This window comes from Chelonia mydas, chromosome 12 (genome assembly GCF_015237465.2).
Source record: "Chelonia mydas isolate rCheMyd1 chromosome 12, rCheMyd1.pri.v2, whole genome shotgun sequence".
NCBI lineage: Eukaryota > Metazoa > Chordata > Testudines > Cheloniidae > Chelonia > Chelonia mydas.
The window spans coordinates 13176962-13200809 of NC_051252.2; the positions used below are offsets into that span (position 1 = coordinate 13176962).

At 38.8% G+C, this 23848-nt stretch overlaps 1 protein-coding gene across 11 annotated transcripts in view; it reads left to right on the forward strand.

Annotated features, from left to right (window-relative positions):
- Positions 1-23848, forward strand: part of RPGRIP1L (RPGRIP1 like) — a 138859-nt gene that overhangs the window by 65577 nt on the left and 49434 nt on the right. For 9 of the 11 annotated variants that reach the window (XR_005222324.2, XM_043526400.1, XM_043526401.1 and 6 more), the window contains 7 exons: positions 3989-4140; positions 8683-9055; positions 15442-15656; positions 16562-16645; positions 17812-17892; positions 20317-20479; positions 22435-22532. Coding sequence is in view for 10 of the 11 variants with exons in the window: in XM_043526400.1 (XP_043382335.1) it covers positions 3989-4140; positions 8683-9055; positions 15442-15656; positions 16562-16645; positions 17812-17892; positions 20317-20479; positions 22435-22532 (1166 nt within the window). In the remaining variant the exon portion in view is untranslated. The remainder of the gene's footprint in view (positions 1-3988; positions 4141-8682; positions 9056-15441; positions 15657-16561; positions 16646-17811; positions 17893-20316; positions 20480-22434; positions 22533-23848) is intronic. The other 2 variants (XM_043526405.1, XM_043526404.1) reach the window with 1 other exon arrangement.

Here is a 23848-nt window from a genome sequence, read left to right on the forward strand (position 1 = left end):
ACAATGTAGTGGTGTCTGACTATGACATATATTAGAGGAGACAATGTGAATAAATTAAACTAGCAAAGATGGACTATCAAGTCTGGAAATAATGTGTTAATTCTTTCGATTCTGCTTTCCTAGGGCTTCTGATTTTAGGTTTTAACAGACAAAACACCCCAAGTGAAAAAAAGAAAGACGGGAAAAATAAAACACTGGAAATGGCTACTTGTATCTAAAGACATGAAGCAGTAATTTAGATTATGGGAATGTGACTTCTAAAGAACACTACATGTTCCACATTAATTTGTCTCTGTAGACCCCGCTTTTGCACACTATAGGTTCCCTAGTGTGCTTTAACATAGCGCTGTTTGAAACATACGATGCTGAAGCACACTAGGGAACATTTCATAAGCAGTAAGATTGCTCATTACAATATATACAAATAGAAAGCCCTGAAAACCCCCAATTTTTGGACAACTACATAAAACCTCAAAAATTGTTAAAAGTAAATTCTGAAAAGTAAATTAATAAACTCCAAAAAACAGAAGTCCTCACTGTACCTCACTTGTGAAGGGTATTTATGAATTAATGTGCTTGTACCCATGTGAAAAAAATCCAGGACTAATACTAACTTTTTATTATAGAGAAATATGGGCAAAAATAATAGTAAGCAGAACAATAAATTATAGAATTATACTACTATAGTACTATTTAAATCCTTTTAGGTATCTAAAGTAGTGTATGTAATAGATATCAAAAACTATGCAACGTTGACAGTTTTTCATTGTACCATAAGCATTTTAAATATAACCTTTAATCATTAGACTTTTATACAGTTAAAGTTATATAAAGAGTTTTTCCATACCCAAAGATTACTATTGGTTTTGGGTGAAATATTGGCACCACTGAGGTCCGTTACAAAACTCCCATTATTTCAGTGGCGCCAGGATCTCACCCATTGTATTTTGTCCTGTTTCTCATATTTTAAAATTTGCTTTCACATGCGTATAGTAGAGGTTCCTCAAATTGGAGGCGTTGCCTACCTTGTTTTGCATCAGAAATTGTTACTTCATTGATAGGCTTTCACCCAGGGTCTTCAGATTGTTTCACCTTTACATACATTATACCTTTACATGTCAGTGTTGCTTTCCTATTTTCCACTGCCCCAGCCTACACTGCATGTGTATTAGTACTGAAAGCAATTTAAAAGCAAAATAAGCCCTATACTGCTAAACGTCAGTGCTTTATAGCTAACCAAATTGTCATTTTAAATAAACCGTTTCCTTGGTCTGTAGAGAAAGGAAAAGTGGTTGTAGATCAGATCAGTCAATTGGAGTTCACCATGTAAGACTAGAGTAATGAGCCATCAAAGAGATATAGATGTTTGTTCTGGTTAATTATTACATAATGTCGATATTTATGTTTGAACAGTTCAGGAATGGGCAGGGTTCTTCTTCAAGTAGTGTCCCTATGGGTGCTCCCCTGTAGGTGCATGTGCGCCCCTGTGCTTCTAATCGGAGATCTTTGTTAGCAGTGTCTGTTGAGCCTGCGATGTGCTCTCCCTCCCTCCTGGTCTGCCTGGAGGCTATCTAGCACTGCTCCAGTGAACCCCATTCACTTCCTTCTCAACCACCTTTTGGCCTGGAACAGAGCAAGCAGTCCTCCCTTCCATATCTGTGTCATTAGCATAAGTAGTTGTTGTTTTTGTTTCTTTTGTTCTCCTTAATGGTTAGTTTCCTTTTTTACTCCTTTGGGATTTGAGATGTGTCCCCCTATGGGTGCTCCACAACCCACCCTCCGCCCCTCTACTTCAGATCTCTCTATAGGGCTCTGCAGTAGAGAAGGAAGTGGATGGCGTTCGCCTGCACAGTGCTAGATAGAGAGCCTCGAGGCAGACCATGAGGGAGGTAGAGCACATGCGCAGGCTTAACGGACACTGCTACCAAAAATCTCCAGTTAGAGGCCCAGGGGCTCACATACACCTACAGTGGAGCACCCATAGGGACACACATCTCGAAGAACCATCGTTACTGCACAAGGTAAGTAACTTCCTCTTCTCTTTCATTGCGTCAGATGGAAATTTCCATGACACACTAGATATTTATTTGTCATTAAATGCTCCCAATGGGATATTTTCCCATCACTATGGCATTTTAATGCAGTTATTTTAGCAATTTCCATTTTAATCAGAGTTATGTTTAAAAAAAAATGCCACTCAGTCCTGCTGCCCCACCCTCCAAGGTGTCAAATATCTGGTTTACCCAGATACTGTTGGCTGATAGTTCCACCTATAGTTAAGCTTACCTAACACTTTCCATTATCTTTTATTGGACCAACTTCTCTTGATGGAAGAGACATATTTTTCAGCCACACAGAGCTTTTCTTCAGGTTTCCCAAGTTCTGTGTAGCTCAGACTTGTCTCTTTCGCCAACGGAAGTTGGTCCTATAAAAGAAATTACCTCACCCACCTTGTCTCTCTAATATCCTGGGGCCACCACGGCTGCAAAAACACTGAAAACTTTCCATTATGTGTTTTCAGTTGCTTATAATTTTGCCAAACTTTAACTGTTCCATGCTTGTTTTCTGCTTCAGGCAGTGTGTGTTTTTTGTTGTTGTTTAATAAAGTTTTTAATTATATAAAATCATAGAAATGCAGGGCTGGGAGAGTCCCTGAGAGGTTATCTAATCCATCTCTCTGCACTGAGGCAGGACCAAATATACCTAGACCATCCCTGACAGGTGTTTGTCTAACCCGGTCTTAAAAAAACTTCAATGACAGGGATTCTACAATCTCTATTGGTAATTTCTTCCAGCACATAACTATTCTTTTAGTTAGAAAGTCTTTCCTAATAACTAACCTAAATTTCCCTTTCTACAGATTAAGCCAATTACTATTTGTCCAATTTTTGGTAGACGTGGAAAACAATTGATCACCATTCTCTTTAAAACGTCCTTAACATTTTGAAGACTGTTATCAAATCCCTCCTCAGTGTTCATTTTTCAAGACTAAACATGCCCAAACCTTTTCTGATAGGTTTTCTAAACATTTTATCAGTTTGTTGCTCTCTTCAGTTTGTCCACATCTTCCTTAAAGTGTGGCACTGAAAACTAGACACGATTCGCCAGCCTCATCGGTGCCGAGTAAAGCAGAACAATTACCTTCTGTGTCTTAGATGCAACATTCCTTTTAATATACCCCAGAATATTACCTGTTTTCACAGCTGCGTCACACTGTTTTCTCATATTCAATTTGTGATCCACCTTATCCCTCAGCTCCTTTTCTGCAGTAATAGTATCTAGCCAGTTATTCCCCCATTTTGTAGTTGTGCATTTGATTTTTCCTTCCTAAGCTTTGTACTTGTCTCTATTGAATTTCATTTTGTTGATTTCAGACCAATTCTGTAATTTGTCAAGGTCATTTTTAATTCTAATCCTGACCTCTAAGGTGCCTGCAACCCATCCCAGCTTGGTGTCATCTGCAAATATTATAAACACTCTCTCCGTTCCATTGTCCAAGTCATTAATGAAAATATTGAATAGTACCAGAGCCAGGACAGACCCTTGTATGACTCTGCTAGATACATCCTCCCAGTTTGACAGCGAACCACTGATAACTTCTTTTTGAGTACTGTTTGTCAACCAGTTGTGCACCCACCTTATAACTAAAACTATTATATGCATATACACATGATCACCTATTGTTTTCTACAAGACCTCTGCCTCATTCAGTGCAGAGGATGGACAAGAAGAAAAAGTATGTTCTCTTTTGTTTAGACACTGGAGTTGGCTGCAAGAGAGCTGGCTTTTGTTTCTGGTTCTGCCATAGACTACTGATGCAGTGCTGACAAACCATATGCATATTCACAAGAGGGTAGAATTAATTTTGCACAGGCAACCTTAATTCTAGCACTTCCTAACTTTTTAGTGTTTGCTTTGCTACTGAAATGTTTATGTAATGACATTTTTTGTATGTAATATTATATATAATAAAATATTTATTCTATAGGAACTGGAGGACATATCCCAAACTATGGCACAGTGGATTACTGGGTCAGGTTACGAGTTCCAATGGATCAGGCTATCAGACTCTACAAAGAGAGATCAAAAGCTCTGGGATACATAACTTCCAATTTAAAGAAACATGAAAAAGCCCCACAGGTAAGTTAATTTATTTTTGGTATTCACATAGAGTAAGCTGTTCAAAACTTTTTATTTAGGTTCAATAGCTTCCTTCCACTGTTAGCTTTTGCTGTGTATATAAACTCTTTTCATTATTTTTTAAGGGATCTTGAACAAGAAAAGTTTTTGATTTTACTAGTTGTATGATATAGTATATGGTTGTGTCAGGGAGAATAGGTTTTAACCATCAGTCATTAATTGTCACTAAAACTACTAGCTGTTGCTTAATGCATAATTTGAAATTCGATAGTAGAAATACAGGATTTTGTGTTTGCTTATATCAGTTAGACTGATGTTGCAAAAACAGTTTAGCATAGTACAGTAAATAATTTTACCAAATGGCTTTTCTTTGATAGTTTCACAAATTTACAATAAAGTTACTTAAAATATACTACAATAAACTAATATTTTTTACACTGAACTGTTAACTTTTTCCTTTTTGTCTAATTCATCCAGATGAAGTCTATTAACATACTTTAACATATGACTATTACTTATGCATCATAACAATAGTAAGCCACAGTCAGGGAGTAAAAGAGGAGAAGTTCAGATGTGTTTGACATTGGCTTAGGAAACAAAAAAACTTGAGCTAAACAAAATGAAACACTTTCTTTAATGGGATAGTGAGTCAGTTTTTGCTTTCAGTTTGTTAGTGTAAATCTGGAGTGGCTTCAATGGAGTTACTCCAGATTTACATCTGTGTAAACTGAGAAATTTGATGCAATAACTTATATTTAGATCAATGCAAGCATTTTCACTTTGTAGTTGTTAAAAATAATGTAACTGTTAATAATACCAACAGTATTGCAATTTCTTACTCTGGCTTTGTGTTTACAAGAATTGAAGAGTCTTTTCATTGTCCAGCTATACCAAAAGAAGGACAGAAGACACTTGATATGGTTTTAATCAGGCCGCAACTTTATTATTAGATGTCTGGGAGTACCCAGCAGATAAAAGTGTACAGTGCAGGTAATCCCATGTTCATTCAGTAACTACCCAGGGGGCTTCCGCTAGCCCCCTGTCTTTTTCTGTCCAGGTCCCACCCAGCTAACCCATTACATGGACCTTACCATTCACCCCCCTCTCATAGGAGGGTTAAGGTAGGCTATAAGAAAGGGGGTTGGCTTCCTGCCAGACCATTCATAGGAGCCCCAAATCCACCCCATTCCATTCCTTTAACCAATACCTCCTTTTTAAGCCTTTTACCAAGCCATTTATCCAGTCACTGTATATCTTCCCTATGGATAGGGCCCTACCAAATACACAGTCCATTTTGATCACTTTCATGACCAGAGGGTTTTTAAATTGGTCAATTTCATGTTTTCAGGTGTTTACATCTGAAATTACATGGTGTTGTAACTCTGGGGTCCCAACCCAAAAGGTACCCTCCCCAGCCCAGCGGGGACTCACAGCTAGGAACCCTAGGCTAGGGTGCTCCCAGCAGCAGGGAGAGGTCGGACTCATCTCCACAAACCTCCTTCAGCTGCAGGAACCTCAAGGGCTGTTGCCCAGCCCCAGAGATTCCTCCAGAAGGGGGAGGCACTCGAAGGTGGGCCTGATTTCCCCCACCCACCCTGAAAGCAGTCTTACAGGGGAAGGACAAGTCCTGTCCCTCCTCAGCCTGGCCAGCACTTGCAGCAAGGGGGAGATCAGATTTCATGTTTTTCACAGCCGTGAAATTGGTAGGGCTCTACCTATGGAATACCTGCACTGGACATCCGCCCCACACTTAGACTATATGTCGCAACTCATTTAACTCCCTTCATGCTTCACATTAACAAAGCCCTTCCTAAACACACTTGGAGGAGAGCAAAAAAACCTCCACTCCCCCTAGGCCAAACTGGTGGTGAGGAAAAAATTCCTTCCTAGCCACCTAAAAAGGGGCGACTAGTGCAAAGCCCACAGCAGGTCCTGACCAAAAATGTTTTTTTGCCACCTAAAGGGAATGAGGATGGGTGCTGCTTCGCCTGCTCTGTGGAAAAGGGCTTATCCCACCTGGGTTTGTCTCTTTTCTACCCTTCCGGTCCCAGGGGATGAGTCAGTGTTGCCACGCTGACCCATTCCCCCCTTTTGCAGCAGCTTCTGACCTCTCTTCACTCCCTCCCACCTGTGGAGCACTGTTCCCTTTCCCTCAGCCAGCCAGACAACAATCCCCTCCACACACACTTTGAGGTGCGGTGTGGTCATTTAATTGGTGGCTGCTGGCAGTTGTTAAAACAAGCATTAAAATCTGTATATTGTGGGGAAATAGGTTGGAAAGAAACCTTCCACACACCTGGCTGAATCTCTGTTGTTTTCAGAAATATTTCCTGTTATAATTTGAACACAGGTAATAATATCATGTGAAGGGCCCAGTATATTCCTCACCTTCACAACTAGTTGCTGTATTGTGCTCCAGAATCTAAGCTTTCATTTATTTAAAAATAACAAAAAAAACCCTAGCCCTTATGGCCACAAAAATACAGTGATCTTGAAAATGTGACCCTAATACAATCTGTTACAAACAGATTGTCTCCCTGAGTCTAGTAGCCTGAAACAATAGCTCTGAGAGGTGTGCACTGCCCCATTCTCTCAGTTGATAAATCTGAAACTGTATGTTCTGTAGGTTTCAGTGACAACATTAATTGATCGTTCTAGAGAATGATTCCGCTAATGTGATTTATCCCACAAAATCAAATTGTCCAGATATCAAAAGCCACACCTCAACCAAAAGTTCCACCTTCCTCCAACAACTTCTGCAATGCAATCACGCGCTGGCAGTACAAGTATCTCTGGCATATCAAAAACTAAAAATGTGGAGATGGAATAATGAATTTAATATCAAAATAAATAAGAGGGGAGATACTGAGCGCTATTGGATTACTCATTTTTGTATTTAATTTTAAAACATTAATATTAAAATTACAATTGAAGCTGCTGTGGAATTCTTAGTCTACAACGGTGCCATGAGTATACAGGTCTTGTGCAAAATGTATGTCCACCTTGCCCCAGAATATGCAAGGTGTTGATCATTTATGTAATAAATTAAGAAAATTTCATTGGCTTTACAGTACTATTGCACCAATATCAGTTGTAGGGTATTGCTACACTTCAGAACATTTTATTATTGCTCTTCATATGCTGATTTTTTTTTTAAATAAAGGCTTTGGGTCATGGGATGGGAAATAACTGGGACAAATAAATCCCTGGTATAACTATAGAGACACAATAGAAATTAATTTGGATAATTAATTTTAAATTATTGAAAAACGTGTACAAATGAGGTTATAATTCTAAAAATTATATTGAGACATTGAATAGGGATAGGAATAAGTCAAGGTTGAGATGCGTGACTTTTTCAAAATTTCTAGGGTTAAAAATACTAATATAATTTTATACTATAATTCATTTGATTACCTATAGAACAATGACCATAATAGTTTTTTAGACTGACTGAGTTAGAGCTGGGTGCCTTTTGGGGGGGGGGGCGGGCAAATAGTTTATTTGCCAAAAAATGCTGTTTTGGTCAACCAGAAACTATTCCCAATTTTATGTCAAGTTTGGAGAATAGTTTCCCCCAAAATTTAAGTTTTTTGTTTCGTTTAATGTTTTTTGGGTTGGAGTCACAAAAGAGCTTTAGGAGAAGGCAGCCTCCTTATAACTTTTGGCCCAGTGATTAGGGCACTTAGGTAGGATGACTGTGAATTGCCACTATTAATAATTAATGAATAGTCATTGGACCAAGAAAAGAGAGGGAGAATGACTTAGGGCACTCTACTAGGATGTGGGAGACCTAAATTGGAGTCCCTGCTAAAATGACTATTAATTATTTATAAAAAGTGGAAGAGCTTCAACAGCAAAATTGAGAAGTAGCCGTACTAGAATCTCTGATTCTCTAATACATAGGGCACTCTCCTGCACTGTGGGAGACCTGTGTTCAAATTCCTGCTCCACATCAGGCAGATGGGGAACTGAATCCATAACTCCCGCAACATAAGTGAGTTAAAAGTTATACGAAGACTGCTGTTGCCACTTTCTCCTCTAGTCATCTTGTGAATCTAGTCCCCTTTTTCTTTTGCTTAAAATGCCCTACATAAAAAAAAAAAAAAAAAAAATTGAGTTGGGTTGAACAAAACATTTCATTCAACCCCACTCAAATTTTGTTCTGACTTTTCGATTCAGTGAAAATTTCAAAAGAATTTGTTTTGGTTTAACTCAAAATGAAACTTTTTTCAATTTATTGGAATTGTCAGCAAACTGAAGAATCCACTATTTGCCCAGCTCTGACTGGCACATGATTCATAAAGTTTTACAAGAAGAAAACAAGTAAGTAGTAGATAGGAAAGGATTAATCTCTTCTTCCCCTATGCTTATAACCAAAGTTACTGAAATTTATTGTTCAAGTAAAGTTTTGACAGATTAAGTTAGTTAAATAGTAGTTTGGTTGTCATTCAAGCAGGCAGCTGTTTTTGCTTTTTATATAGCTCTTCTGTACCAGAATCAGAATTCTAATGGGTTTTAATTAACATGTGCTTTTTTCAGTTAAAGCAACCGATACTCAGAACTGACCAAGTCAGCGCTTCAGCAGATGGCAACTTAAATGAGCTTCATATTACAATAAAATGTTGTAACAATCTCCAGTCCCGAAAAAACCACGTTCAGCCAAATCCTTATGTTGTCTACAAGTTCTTTGATTTTGCAGACCATGATACTCCCATCATTCATAGCAGCAACAGCCCTCAATTTGACGATCACATGTGTTTTCCAGTGCCAATGAATGCAGATTTAGACCAATATTTAAAATCAGAATCCTTGACTTTTTATGTGTTTGATGATGGTGAAACAGAAAAAGGTGTTTATGTAGGGAAAGCCATTGTTCCTCTTATCTCTTTAGCGCATGACAGATATATCTCAGGTAAGAATTTGACCTTTTCAAAGCTAACTAACTTTACATGTACCGCTTCATGATATATTTTATGTGTTTAATTCATCACTGTGTTTTCCCAGTTTTACATAAACATAAATTGAAATTCTGATGTTGGGGATCTTTGCTTTGCATCTAATTACCACCAGAAAAGCAGAATGATTCAAAGCTGGCAATCTGTAGGGTTGAATGCAAGGTCCAGCTTTTTGCACAAGTCTTCTTGGAATGATGGGGGCAATTGTATTTTTTTTTAAAACTTCCCCATGAGTTTAAAAAAAAAAAAAAGTAAAACCAACAGAAACTCATTGGCAAAGTTCTCATTCAGCCTGCTCACACTAATGACAGGTAACATCTTTTTACCTTTTGATCCTGTGTTCTTCTGCTATGAATGGGCATTTCAACTGTGGCATGAATACTATATGATAATTTAGCCTGGCTGATATAAATCATCATTCATTAATAGGGACTGAGTTAATTGCTAAGACACCATCTATATTTTTTTTATTCTAGTAATATTTTCCATGCATTTGACTTTTTGATCATAGATTTGACTGTCAGAAATCTATCCTGATTGGTTGACTTGTCAGTGTGATGTATTTCTCTGACACCACATTATTAGCATTTGTATTTAATGTGGTAATAGAGCATTGTTAGTGTTAATATCACTTGGAAAGTGCTAAACTAAACATTAGATTTCTGACCTTGCTGCTTTATTAAAATGTAACAGGGCCTCTGTAAAGTACATAGAAAACAAATATAGATTAAATGAGTTTTCTTAAAAGAAATCTTGGAAATCCTCCTGAATGCATCTGTGTGATTTAAAAAAGTTATCTGGATCTCTTGAAGATATACTTTCATGGCATTCTTTTTAAATGCTTAGTGACAGGCAATAACCTTATAATAGAAAGCATTTTGTAGTTGTTTTCTCTCTCTTTTTCCAGTGATCTTTCTTCCTTTTTCTAGTAAAAGCATGCTAATTTCCTCCATGGTTACCTTCCATCCTTTGACTTAATTTTTTCAGGATTTTCCTTTAATCATTTTAACTGAAGTGCACTTAAAAATCAATCAGGACGTTAACGTGAGAAACCCTTTGTCATCTTTCAGCCACAGAGCAAAGAAAACAGTAAGGTCATTTGAACCCATGCTATGCAGCAGACCGATAATAAATGTGAAAAAAAGTCCACAGACTAAAACGAATATAAATGCAACTTTTTTGAGGGGGGAGTCTTAAGATATTTATGATGAGGCTTCATTTTAGAGAGGTAGAGCAATATTTTGCACATTTATTAAGATGTCACTTCTAAGACATATGTCCAAATACTGTGTCAGCTGAGCCCATGGTCCTGCAGTCAGATCCACACGGATGAACACTTGCTCTCCTATATATCTGATTGCGGGATTTGGACATATAGTGGCAATAATTTGGGAATATGTTGAAATATTAAAACACTGCCTGTGAAGTTCTGAATTATCTAGTAAACTGAAAACTAAGTGAAAGGTATTTCTACTTTTCTTTTTTGTTTTGTTTTTAAACTAATGCTGTCAAAGAAAAACATTTAGCATATAGGTTATTAATCTTATACTTAGCTGCACTTAATTGGTGCTGCTGTAGTTTATGTAGGTTAGGATGCCTGTTTATATGTATCACTTATATTTTTAGAAAACCTATTTATTTACAATAGATAATTATTGCTCCTTAATGCACCGCTGGAAAATAACTTAATGAAATCATTTGCAGAGATCCATGCTGAGACTCTAAAAATGTAATTTTATTATGTATTGAAGAGAAAATATATGTGGTAGTTTGAATTAGGGAAAGATGTTTCTCATGTGCATTTAAAATAGGAAAACATTTCCCAGGTTTGCTGGGCAGTGGACTCTCAGAGCTGCTTCGTAATCTTATTTTAAAGTTCTTGTCCAACTTGTAACTAATAAAATAGTTAAATCTGTGACTAAAGGTGAATAGAAGCTGCTCTTCTTCGAGTAGTGTCCCTACGGGTGATCCACTCTAGGTGTATTTGCATCCCTGCACCCCAGATCAGAGATTTTAGGTAGCAGTGTCCATTCAGCCTGCACATGTGCTCTCTTCTTCTAGTACTCTGCCTTGTTGCTACCACCCTGAGTTCCTTCTCAACCACCCTTGGCCTGAGAAGGAGCCTTAGCAGAACCCATTGGCAGAGTTCTCTTAGGATTTTCTTATGTTTCCTTCAGTATTAGACACCGTAATAGAGCTTCCGTTAGTGTTGTTACCACTTTTTCTTTTCCCCCTTTCCTTTTCCTTTGCTCCCCCTCCCACATAAAAAAATTCTTATTTTGCTTGAGGAATAATTATACTAAGGCTATAATTTAGTCATGGGTATTTTTAGTAAAAGTCATGGACAGGTCACAGGCAATAAAGAAAAATTCACACCCATGACCTGTCCATGACTTGTACTATAAATAGTAGCTTGGGGACCACTGCTCAGGGAGGATGGGGGGTGCGGGGCCAGCCACTGCTCAGGGGGACAGGGTGGTGCCAGGGTCAGCTGTTGGGGGCTGCCCAGCAGCGGCTGCTCTGACCACTGGCAGGAACATCCACCTGCTGCTGCTCCAGCTGCCCCCGGGACTGTTGCCGGGGGCCAGCAGGCCTAGCTGCCAGGGGTCGCTGAGCAGTGGCTGCTCCATCCAACCCCAGGACTGCTGCTCAGGCAGTCCCCGGGGCCAGGTCGGGCGATCCCTGGGGCCAGCTGCCTGGGGCTGCCCAAATAGCAGCTGGTGCGGCTGACTGCAGGGCCACTCAAGTGGCTTCCTGTGGAGTTGTTGCAGCAGCAGCTGATGTGGCTGTACCCAGAGCTGCCTGAGCAGCTGTCACCCAGGTCAGCTGCTTTGGCAGCCTTGGGGTCATCCACACTGGCCGTTGCAGAAGTCTCAAAGGTCGCGGAAAGTCACAGAATGTGTGATTTCTATGACCTCCGTGACAGACACGGAGCCCTAGTTATTACCCTAGTGTAAGTTAATTTTACTTAGTTTCTTCCCTTTTGGGAAGTGAACCCTAAAAAGGATCTGGCTCCCCCAGGTTTAAATGTTGCCTTGCCTGTTGAGAAGCCATTCCTGTCAGCTGTGGCCATTCCCACTGCATTTGCTGCCTCAGAGAGTAACAGGTGCCTCAGAAGTGCACATTTTGCCTCAAACTTAAATTGAGAGCTTGAAAAAAATGTGAGCTAAAGTCAAGACGGCTCATGATGGAAAGCTAACTCTGACCAGCCTCCAGACCTGGGACATTACTCTCCTCCCCCCCATACGGCAATTCCTGGTGAGGCTGATCCCGTCAACATCATTGGCTCAGCACTCTCTGGTGACTTCAAAGAGGAAGTCCTTGGATTCCTCTCAAAAAGTCTCAAAAAAAGCAGGCCACTAGTCCCCCGAGTAGGGAATCAGCCAAGAGAATGAGTTCTCATACAAGGTTGACTACGTTGGTACCGAATGACCCATGACTAGGTACCCACAAGGCTGCATGATCCTCAGGTACCGGTACCATCAATAAGCCCAAAGATCGTAAGGGGACAGGCTTGGCTAGATCAATACTGTCGAGGGGAAAGGATCTGCGAAGAACAATGCAGCTCCTCTAAAGTTGAACTAACGGAGTCTTATAGAGAATCGGTACTGAGTATTTCAGCCCCACAAAAGGCTAGGGCAACATCTGCTAGCCATTTGTCAGCCCGCAAAATACCTCCGGTACCATTGACTCTTTCCACTTCAATAGTCTCTGCTCAGCCAACAGCTGCTTTGATGCCAAAGGAATTTTGGTTCCCTAAAGACTTGATGGTCTCGGAGACGCCTGAATCACCTTTGCTAGGCATCAACATGACTGCAGTACTGATTACGTCCCAGTCCCCTGACTTACATATACTACCAAGGCTATCTCCTCCACCTTCCATGACTGCTACACCCCGTCAAGCGACGACAAGGTAGATGGTGGGTATTACCTATACTCTGTGTCTGTGCAAGGCTCTATATGACAACATTATTGATCTAGCCACGTAGAAACCGATCAGTCTATCACCAGGGTAGACAAGGCCCATCCACTTGGTATGAACACCCTTGATGCCCCCATCCAGGCCCTTTGCACCACCTCAGTGGCCATACTGGGACCCATGGGCAGCATATAGATACCAATTCTTGAGGATCTTTGAGGAACAGCAGGAGAGACTAAACAAGGAGGCTACACCTGTGATCAACATTTCCTCATCTTTCCTGATGAAGCTGTTGTTCCTCTCCCACCATCTAGAGCAGACGACTGCAAGCAGTTGCAAGACCTCTTTAAGAAAGTAGTGGATTCACTACAAATCTCGCTTGAAGAAGTCAGCGTCACAGTACAAAGTGATCAACATCTTGCAGACATGATCATTGGCCCAAATTGCACTCCCCGTCAGCGAGGCCTTGCTCGAAAACTATATGGTAGACATCAGCTACAATACCTCCTTCATGCAAACAGGCGGGCAAAAAATGTGTGCCATTAAAAGATATGGACTTTTTATTTTCTTACCCATCCCCAAATTTCAGCACGATCGACCATAACCATATATTTACCCTTATCCTCATCCATCTCCACCCATGTTTCTTCCATCATGATTGGAGAATGGATTTATATGCACTATGGATACCTTAGGTACATATATTGGGATACCTTCCACAAGAAGTACTTGACCTTGGCTGTTTCCTCTCCTCACCCCAACCCCCTCACCCATACACGTCAAGGTTCCCAGATATTTGCTGATTTCTTCCTCAATATCAAACAAAAGTATATCTGTTGCCCAATTGGTTAGGTGTATCCCATCCTCTCTGAATAACTCGGGTGCCCAGTTTGATAAGTCCAGATGAGTAATTACCAATCCTCTTGGTCACATATGAATTTAGCCACTTCCATATTCATGTACTCTCTAGCCCAGTGGTCCTCAACCAGGGGTATGTGTACCCCTCGGGGTACACAGAGGTCTTCCAGGGGGTACATCAACTCATGTAGATATTTGCCTAGTTTTACAACAGGCTATATAAAAAGCACTGGCGAAACCAGTACAAACTGAAATTACATACAGACAAAATGAGAAAGTAAACAATTTTTCAGTAGTAGTGTGCGATGACACTTGTATTTTTTATGTCTGATTTTGTAAGCAAGTAATTTTTAAGTGAGGTGAAACTTGGGGGTATGCAAGACAAACCGACTCCTGAAAGGGGTACAGTAGTCTGGAAAGGTTGAGAACCACTGCTCTACCCTTTTCAACCCATGGAGGCTTTATGGCTTCCTTCTGTATGCTCTGTTGTATCAGTTCAGACCAAATAATCATCACTCCAGGGAAAAAATTCTGCGCCAAAAAATCTGCGCCAAATTCCATTTAGCTCTGATCATCAAGTTGATTTCCTCACACATTCCTAAATCATTTTTACTGAGGTGAAAAATAGTCACATCCAGTGGCTGTTACCAGGTTGCCAAAGAGTGTACAAGGGGTATCAGCTGGTCTAAAAGTATTCCCCCTCTTTGATCCATTCCTTTGGTCCCTATAGATTGCCCTTCCATCCATGCTGACTCAGGAATGCTTCATTAGTGAGACCCAGTATGTGAACCTATGGGCCATATGCACAATATTACGCACACACATCTGTCTCCAATTCCTGAGCCCAGTCAGTTTCTTCTGCAGTTTCCACGATATGCTATGCATCCGATGAAGTGAGCTGTAGCTCACGAAAGCTCATGCTCAAATAAACTGGTTAGTCTCTAAGGTGCCACAAGTACTCCTTTTCTTTTTACGAATACAGACTAACACGGCTGTTACTCTGAAACCTGAGCCCAGTCGTGATCCCGAAGGAAGGAATAAACATGAAGAGTTTAGCACATAAACACTTCACTATCCTTGTTGACAGGGGCCTCCAACCTGTATGCATTTGGATCCCACCATTGATATGCTTGATTTGTTGGGCTCCCATTCTAACGTACGCTGTGGATGTAACCAATCAATCTTGAACAAATTCGCTAAGGGAACCTCAACAATAGGCATTCTTTTACATTGTCATGAACTGAAATTTCGTTCTCCAAGGTAACTCCCTCTGAGGAAAGAGTGGCACGTACATTAAGCTTTGACTGCTTTGCACTACCTTTTCCCCTATTGTAGTTATGGCCTGCCCTCAAAATCCTTTGCTTTAAAATACTCTCCGTGTGAGACTTGAAATTATAGGACGTATCCTTTTGCTTGGAATTAATATTCTAAAGCCTGTCTTGGTTGTGGTGCTGCACAGAGCTCAAGAAACGGAATGCCATTCCTCTATAATTCTTGTATTACATGCTGTTGTTTCACTTTGCATGTTAACTATATAGCTAGATGGGTTTTGCACTCTCCTTTCAGGTACATTTGAACTAACAGATTCTGAAAGACATTCTTCTGGCACCATCAACGTTGAACTAAAATGGAGGTTCGCCTATCTACCTCCAAGTGGATCAGCAATGGCAGCAGACCTAGTGAGTTACATCCAAAATGAAAAATCAACAGCAACTAAATTACCAGTGAAGGAAGAAGTGCAGACTCTAATCCTGACCCCTTCTTTTACTTCATCAATGACAGTAAGTAATCTAACAAATTCAAAGAAGCTAGAGATAGAAAAGACCTATTACAGTAAGTCATCCCATCAAGCTTGCCAAGTAGGATTAATCCCTACAATACAGTGCATTTAATAGAGACTAGTAGAAATACTTCATACAACCACCAGTTGGATTTCTGCTGGAAGAAAAGGCCTCTATTTTGTCACTTTTGAAGCTTTTAAAAGTCTTCTGTACACATAGACAATTGTATAGGAGAGACAAAGCAAACACTAACCTTTTTAGATAGAATCATTTTCTAGACATTTCAAATTATTTACCTTTTTGTTTTTAAAATAAGTAAATTCCAAATCCTCAATCAGATTTTACAGGGAAATATTTCAGTATTGTTCATTAATTTTCCAAACAATGCTAGCTTCCACTGTTTCTACCAGTCACCTAAAAGTTCCCAGAGAAGGAACTGACAGAAATACAGACATTGGGAGAGCGCGAGAGGAAAAAAAGACACTCAGAAGCAGAATTATGAGGTGGTAGGCTGTGGCAGAACAGGCATGCCTGCCTCTTTGGCTTTCAGCTCTCTCCAGGCTTTTGGCGCTTGTTGTGTGGCTGGAGTGGTCAGTCAGCAAGCCCCTCTTGCTGTTCTCCTGCTTTCAGCCTTCCTCTAGTAACCACCTACAGCTTTCTCCAGGGACCTGCTGGAGTCTCCTGGTGTCTGGAAGCTCTCACTTACAGATCACTTGCTCCCAAGCAACTCTCACCTGCCCTTTTCCTGACTGACTCGTCCACTCTCTGTTTCTTCCCCATTTCTGTGGTCCAGGTGCTAATTAGGAAGCAGCTTATGAGTCATGGGTGCTTTGGCCTCTTTGTTCTTAAAGGGCCAGTACTACATTCTGACAAACACCTTTTTTAATTATATTGATTTATCCTAGGCACCAAAGCCCAAACCAAGGCAGCGTACTGCTCTAGCAGACAAGAAAGTGTCTTTTATGGATGTCAGCATACTACCGATTCCAGTGAGATTTAAGTATTTTCTTAAGAGTTTGTGTGTTGAAAATGTACTCATGCAATAATTTAAACAAATTATAGTACCAATAATTACTATTTTAATCAGCTGAAGCCAGTTAACTAAAATGGAGTCTCTCACATCAGTTGTAAAATGTCCTGAGATGAGTGTTAAGTGTAGTTTATTATTTGTTAATATGGTGTATTAATTATATTTGGCCTATATACAGTTACGTTCTTCTGTTCATAAATGCATTTCATAACCTTAATTAATCATATTAAAAACATAGTATCAGTGTTGATCTACAACTCTTCCTACTGTCAGTTAAATTTTAGTCAGAGTAAGCTTTGTTTTGAACAGTAATAAATACCAAAGAGCATAAGTATAAACTAAGTCAGTCTATTGTAAGTTCACCATAAAAGATCAAATTCAGCACTGATGGAATCAAACTTTTTCAAAAGCCTAAATCTGAAAAATGAAAGTAAGAAGTGTGTGTGAGTGTTTATATGAAATATGTAAGGCTTCCACTTAAATGTAACTTTAGTCACATTAGACTTCTATATAAGTAATATAAACATATTTTGGGACAAGATTTATTCACAAGGGCCATTCCCCCACCCCTTCCTAATTTGCTCCACAAATATTTGAAGAAACATTTTTTGCTATTTGGAGTCTGTCTACGTGATTTGCAGGTATAATTTGATGCATAAGGTTGGGATTTTCAAAGGGAGTTAGGTGCCCAAACCCTATTGAAATTCAGTAGGATTTAGGTGCTCAACTCTGTTCTTTGAAAAGCCCAGCTTTGCTGTCCAAATGACCTAAATTCCTGGCAAAAATAATATTAGTAGAAGTTTCCATTAATTAAAAAAAAAAAAAAAAAAATCAAAACAGCTTTTTGTATGGATTATAGCCCAGACATTGCAGCACTGTATTAGTGTAAGAGAATCAGAAACACAAATGGGTTAGAAATAAATGTAAACCTTAGTAGTCTATTTACTTTGTCTGGGTATGGTACACTCTGGTTCTTAGATATTCATGTGACCTTTTTGACAATACAAATAATTACAGCTGCTAAAAGGAGGTTCATTTGAAAGCTGGGCTGAAAGCCTGCCTTTTATGTGTTAGTTTTTGTAGTATCAGTTAACTATGTCTCCTTATTGTGTGCCAATACCTCAGAGCCCTGTTGCTGATGCAGACAATGAAGAAGTTTCACAAAAAATTAAGGCTGATACACTTACCGTTTCAAATGTTCCAGAGGTATGAGGTGGTTCAAATTTTATGATGTCATATACCAATTTGTGCTTGAATTCTGTTTATATGTTGATAGCTGTAGCAGAAAATTCAATATCAGATTTGTTTAGTCATGCGCTAAGAGTAAAACTGTAATACAGTGGTATTCTAATTGTTTGGTAATTAGAATTTTAATTGGTTCTCTTGATGAATAACTAGAGTAGAGAAATTGACTAAGTGGTCAGGAATGAAGTTGGTATCAACATTATCATCCAAGTGCTGTGTGTTCATCAACTGCTAAGTAACTAGGAAATCCAAGATAAGAATCTAAGAGAAAAAAATTACTTGATTTGTCAGGCAGGTCAAATGAATGTTTTAGTAAATGGTTTTATACAGGCGTACAAGACATGTCATGTTATATATTAAAGAATCAAAAGTACAGTGCCAAGAAGGATTAGAGTTCATGGAAGGACCGTGCATAATACTGCCATTATGGGCTGCTGTCCAACTTACTGCTTCTTTACATGGTATGTAGCCTTCCAACTGTACATGCAGAAGAAATAGAAAGAAGAAAAAAATACATTTAGCAAGCTAAGCCTGGATCAGTATTTGGATGGAGGAAATTTCATTAAATGCATTGGAATATAGGTGATTCAGTGACTGACATTATTTCCTCTCAACCACTACTAAGCTAGTAATATTCCTACATAATTCCTTATGCTTTTAACACTTGAATTAAATGCATCTCCTCCCTCCTTTTAAAGATGATCACTAGATAAGAGCAAAAAAATTCCACCAATTTTGGAATATATTCTGAATACGTAAAATACCAAGGGTAAGAAAAGTATTAAATACATAATTTATTTTAAACCTACCCTTTCTTTTCTTTTATATCGCTTGAAATGTTGGATAACTACCTTTTGGTTTACCTGTCCAGTGTATCACACTAGTGAAGTCACATTTGCCATCACTCTGAACTGGAGACTTTACCTTTCTTTGTTCCCCAGAGGAAAATAAGGATAATTAAATAGTTTTGCAAACCTGTGCAAGGATAATCATTTCTGGCACCTGACCTTCCTTCCAAATCCAAGACATTTAGATTACACCTCTCTTACTGCCAGCAATGGCTGCGGCAGAAACTTGGCAGCAGCTATGTCCTGTCAGTGCTCCTGACAAATTATCGGTCTGGTGAGCTAACAGAACAGTGGTTCAGTGCTCCTGATTTTACATTCATATTCCTCTGTTTAAAGCTTATTTTGAGGGCAAATAAGCAAGCTAATTCCCCCCCATTTACCTCCGGGGAACACATTTAAAGGGGTTTGGTTCCCCTGGCTGCACTCTTTCTGTTTGTTCCTCCTCCCCTTAAGGCAGAGCAGGCCAAATAGAATGAGCCAAGATTACAAGGAGCTCCATCTGTTAGGAGATCATCTCGTGAGCTGCAAAAAGGGAGCTCTGCCACTGCCACTGTTTTTCATAAAGAATGGTCCACTGGCCAAGGATTGTCTGGAGCACACAGTGTCCCAGCTCTGATGTGTCTCCTATGCCAATGGAGGGCCTAAAGCCAGCTTCATACCAGCAGAGAACTGTTCAATTGATGGAAGAGTCCTCAGTGGCTTCTTAAAGTTACTTTGTATTGCTGCAGTGGTCTAGACTAGTGGAGGGACTCACCTGGCCCAAGAATAGAATGGTTATGGGAAGCCCTGGAGCCCCAATATTGTAGGGGGACAGGTGCAGCTCAAATGTCTGACTGGAGAGAGAAATCAGACCCAGAAAGAAAATGATCTGGTAACAAGCTTTACTGGGCTCCCTATAGAACAGATAAAACTTAGTCCAGCAGAATTGGTGGGTGTAATATCCCTGATTTGGTACATATTGGAAAAGGTACCATGATCTGTGATTTCCGTGGATCTAAAAGAGGGGGGGAAAGAGAACTTGAGAGAAAATTATAAACTAAAGCCTTCTCTTACCCTAGATTTTTGATGCATTAAATATATAATTTTTAAACCGGCTCTTTTTTAGTGCCATTTTCAGTTCATGAAGACACTGCATAAAGGCTAATCAAGGTTATAAAAATACCATCTGAATAATAATTTTTCTAAAAATAAATGGTTTAAAATACAAGTTAAATGTTTTGAAACCATCAGAGGCTGCATTTATGTTGACAGATGCCAAGAGATTTTATGAATTATATCTTTAGAAATGTAAATTGTTATGAATTTGTCCTTTTTACTCTGTCAGATATTTGTTATTGCAGTTGATAATTGATGAGCTTTTCATTGCTCTCTATCCTGTTTAAGCTATATCATTACTAACAGGTCACATATATAATGCATACCAGCCATAAATCTTCAAGTTTTAAGTCTCAGTAGCTTTTCCTATTCTAGTAGGTGTTATAAATACCACAGAATGTCTATAAATATACCTACTTTTATATTGCTTGCCTTATTTGAGGTTATACAGGAAAGAGTGGCAGATGATAAAGTAAAGGAAACTTCTGAAGAAATTCAGCAGAAAAAAGATGACCTTTCTCGGCTATCTGAGGGTCAATTGGCTGACCAGAGCTCGGCTACTTCTGGAGATGAAACAGAAATAACTGAGGAATTGGAACCAGAAGGTAACTTTATTTTTATAAATTATAAATGAATCTATTTAATTAATAAAGCTACTTCTCTTTCCATTTTAAGCATTTTTGTTGACAGTGGGAGCTACCTCATTATAAGAAGGTTCATGACAGAAATTATATTCTGGTGTTCCTCATGACTGTACCTGGGTGGGTTTGTTGGTGTTATTCTTAACCCAACAGGAAGCTATATAGTAATTGAATGCAAAAATCTGGTATCTGACCTAGTTTCATAAAATATTAAAGGAAACCTGGCTTCTGTTTTAAACTCTTTATATTCTCCCTTCAGAAGAGTGATGTTCTAAAGACTCTTTTAAAAAGTGTTCCTCTTTTGTCTGCAGATAACAGCCAACAGTAATATCAGAGATCATCTCAGACAATGAGAGGGCAGTACATCTTATCACATCTGTGACTTCAAGTTATTAGAGGCAGATTTATATACAGACTACAAAAGTCAGGTCATCCTGTTCTAGCTCTTATTTTAAGCTTAGTATCAGGGAATCAAGCTGAGTCCTTGTCTACTAAATAAGGACAGGAACAGGATACAAGATTTTTATATTCAGTTGTTTATAGCTTCTTGTTAGGCCTTCTGTTCCCATTAGGACTGCAAAAATCAAGAGTTAACTCCCTTTGCTTTTTTTTTTTTATTTATTTATTTTTTTTTTTACTCCAGCAAAACTGAGCTGAAGGCTTGGTAGAAGTGTCTGCCTGAATCCAACCCTAACCTGTTTCTGAAAAATTATTTTGCAATGTAGTCATTTATGTGCAAGCTGCTGAAACCTAAACAGTGGAAATCAAAGGTTAATGCAGTATTCCTTTTAGGGGCTGTCAATTAATCGCAGTTAACTCAAGCAATTAAATCAAAACAAATTAACTTGATTAAAAAGTTAATCACAGTTTTAATTGCACTGTTAATGATAGAATACCAAAAGACATTTATTATAAATATCTTTGGATGTTTTTCTACATTTTCAAATATATCAATTTCAGTTACAACACAGAATACAGAGTGCTCACTTTTATATTATTTTTATTACAAATATTTGTACTGTAAAAAAGATAAAAGAAATATTTTTCAATTCACTTCATACAAGTGCAGTCTCTTTATTGTGAAATGCAACTTACAAATGTAGAAAGATTTTTTTTTTTACATAGTGCACTCAAAAACAAAACAATGTAAAACTTAAGAGCCTACAAGTCCACGAGTCCTACTTCTTGTTCAGCCAGTCGCTAAGAGAAGCATGTTTGTTTACATTTACAGGAGATGCTGCTGCCTGCTTTTTATTTACAGTGTCACCTGAAAGTGAAAACAGGTGTTTGCATGGCACTATTGTAGCTGGTGTTGCAAGGTATTTACACGCCAGATACGCTAAACTTTTGTGTGCCTCTTCATGCTTGACATGTAGATTGAACTGTCTTTTGTTTATCTTTTTTGCAGTGCAAATATTTGTAATAAAAAAATAATATGAAGTGAACACTCTACATTTTGTATTCTGCATTGTAATTGAAATCAATATATTCTGAAAATGTTGAAAAACATCCAAAATATTTATAATAAATATAAATTGTTATTCTGTTATTAAGTGTGCAATTAAAACTGGGATTAATCATGATTAATTTTTTAAATAATTTGACAGCCCTAATTCCTATATTAAACTAATCTTTGTTTACACTGTTGTTTATCACAGGAGATTTGATACAATTGTATCTCTGTTTCTACGATCATAGCCATTAGTGTTTTTAGTAGATCAGAAGAAAAACAAGGGACTTTCTAGACCATTTAGTAGTCATCGATTTGCCTGTTTCATGGTCTGCAAATGAGAAAAGATTTGCATGACTCTCTCAATCTATATTTATTAGAAAAACTAGTATTATGCTCCTAGGTTTCTCAACAAATCTCAGATGGACTGCAAATACAGAATTTTTTTAACGGTTTTTTTCCCCAACAGATCAAGATAAAAGACAGGCAACTGATGCCATGGAATCAATAATAACTGACAGTGATGACTGTATTGTTCCTAGCCCAGTGTCCAACAATATTAAACAGGTCAGTCAGTATATTTATGGCAATTAAATGCTTCTGTTCGGGAAATTATGAAAATCTAAGAAAAACATATTTTAAATGCGTCTGCCTCTAATATCAGAAGTGAAATATCAAGGGCTAAATTTTCAAAGAGCCTTCAGTTTTTATGTGTATCTGTTTCAAGCTGAAATAGGAAACTTGTGCACACACATCAGGTAACTTAGCCTAATGACCTGATTATGCATGCAAAAGAGATTTTCTATATATGTAAGTTAAGCTGTAAATTTTCAGTCATCTTCAAAACTTGGCCCTCAGGTCAGGCATTTACGGATCTGACTATGTAATACATGTGCAGGTACAGGTTTGCAAGCATAAACAAATAATATGCAAATTATATGCAGCTATCATTTGTGTCCAGTACAACTTTCTTGCTTAGGAAGCCTTTACATTGCATTTAGAACATAAAGCAGTAACCCAAGAAAGCTACGTAGCATTGTAAATTATAGTAGATGAGACTTGGGTTCAAATGAGAAAAACAGATTTGTTCGTCTCATCTCAAATCATGCATCCCTTTTTCACATTTCAGCATAATTAGAACTTCTCATGAAGAGCCCAGTCCAATTGCCATTCAAGTCAAAGAAAGTTGGGTCAGCCCTAAGGGATGTCTACTCTGCAACCATGGTGTGTGATTGTAGCTCATGTAGACATAATCTAGCTACATTGAATCTAGTTAGCTCTGCTGTTAAAGCAGTGAAGCTGTGGCATTGCGAGCTTCAGCATGGACTGGACATGCCCATCTAGAACCCTGACTAGTAACTTGTATGGCTAGCCCACACTAAAGTCTGTGCTGCCATGGCTTTTTTGTTGGGATGTGTCTTCATGAGTTGCAGCCACACCCCATGTTTGCAGTGGAGACATACACTAAGAAGAGTGTAGAACTGGATACTATTGTGTCACGCTGTCTGAAGTGGCTCATGACTGACAGTGCCAATCTCGGGGCAGACTGTCAAAAGCAGGGCAGAGCCCCTCCTCCCCCCCCCAACTCGTGGTATATTCTATCATTAGATTTCATCAACCCAGTAACAAACATGAACTCCTGGATCACTGCAATGTCTTACCATGGAGTCACAGATAATTCCCTTGGGCGCTCCAGTCTATCTTGCCCCCAGGTAAACTGGACTGAGTAATAAATGGTCACTTACACCAAAAATCAGAAAATATTCAGGTTGCTCCCAATACCAAGAGACCAGAAACTTACCCCAGATCAATTTGTACCTTAGATCTCCCACCAAAGACAACGCTGGTAGCCAAGCATATAATAAACTAATTAAGGATTTATT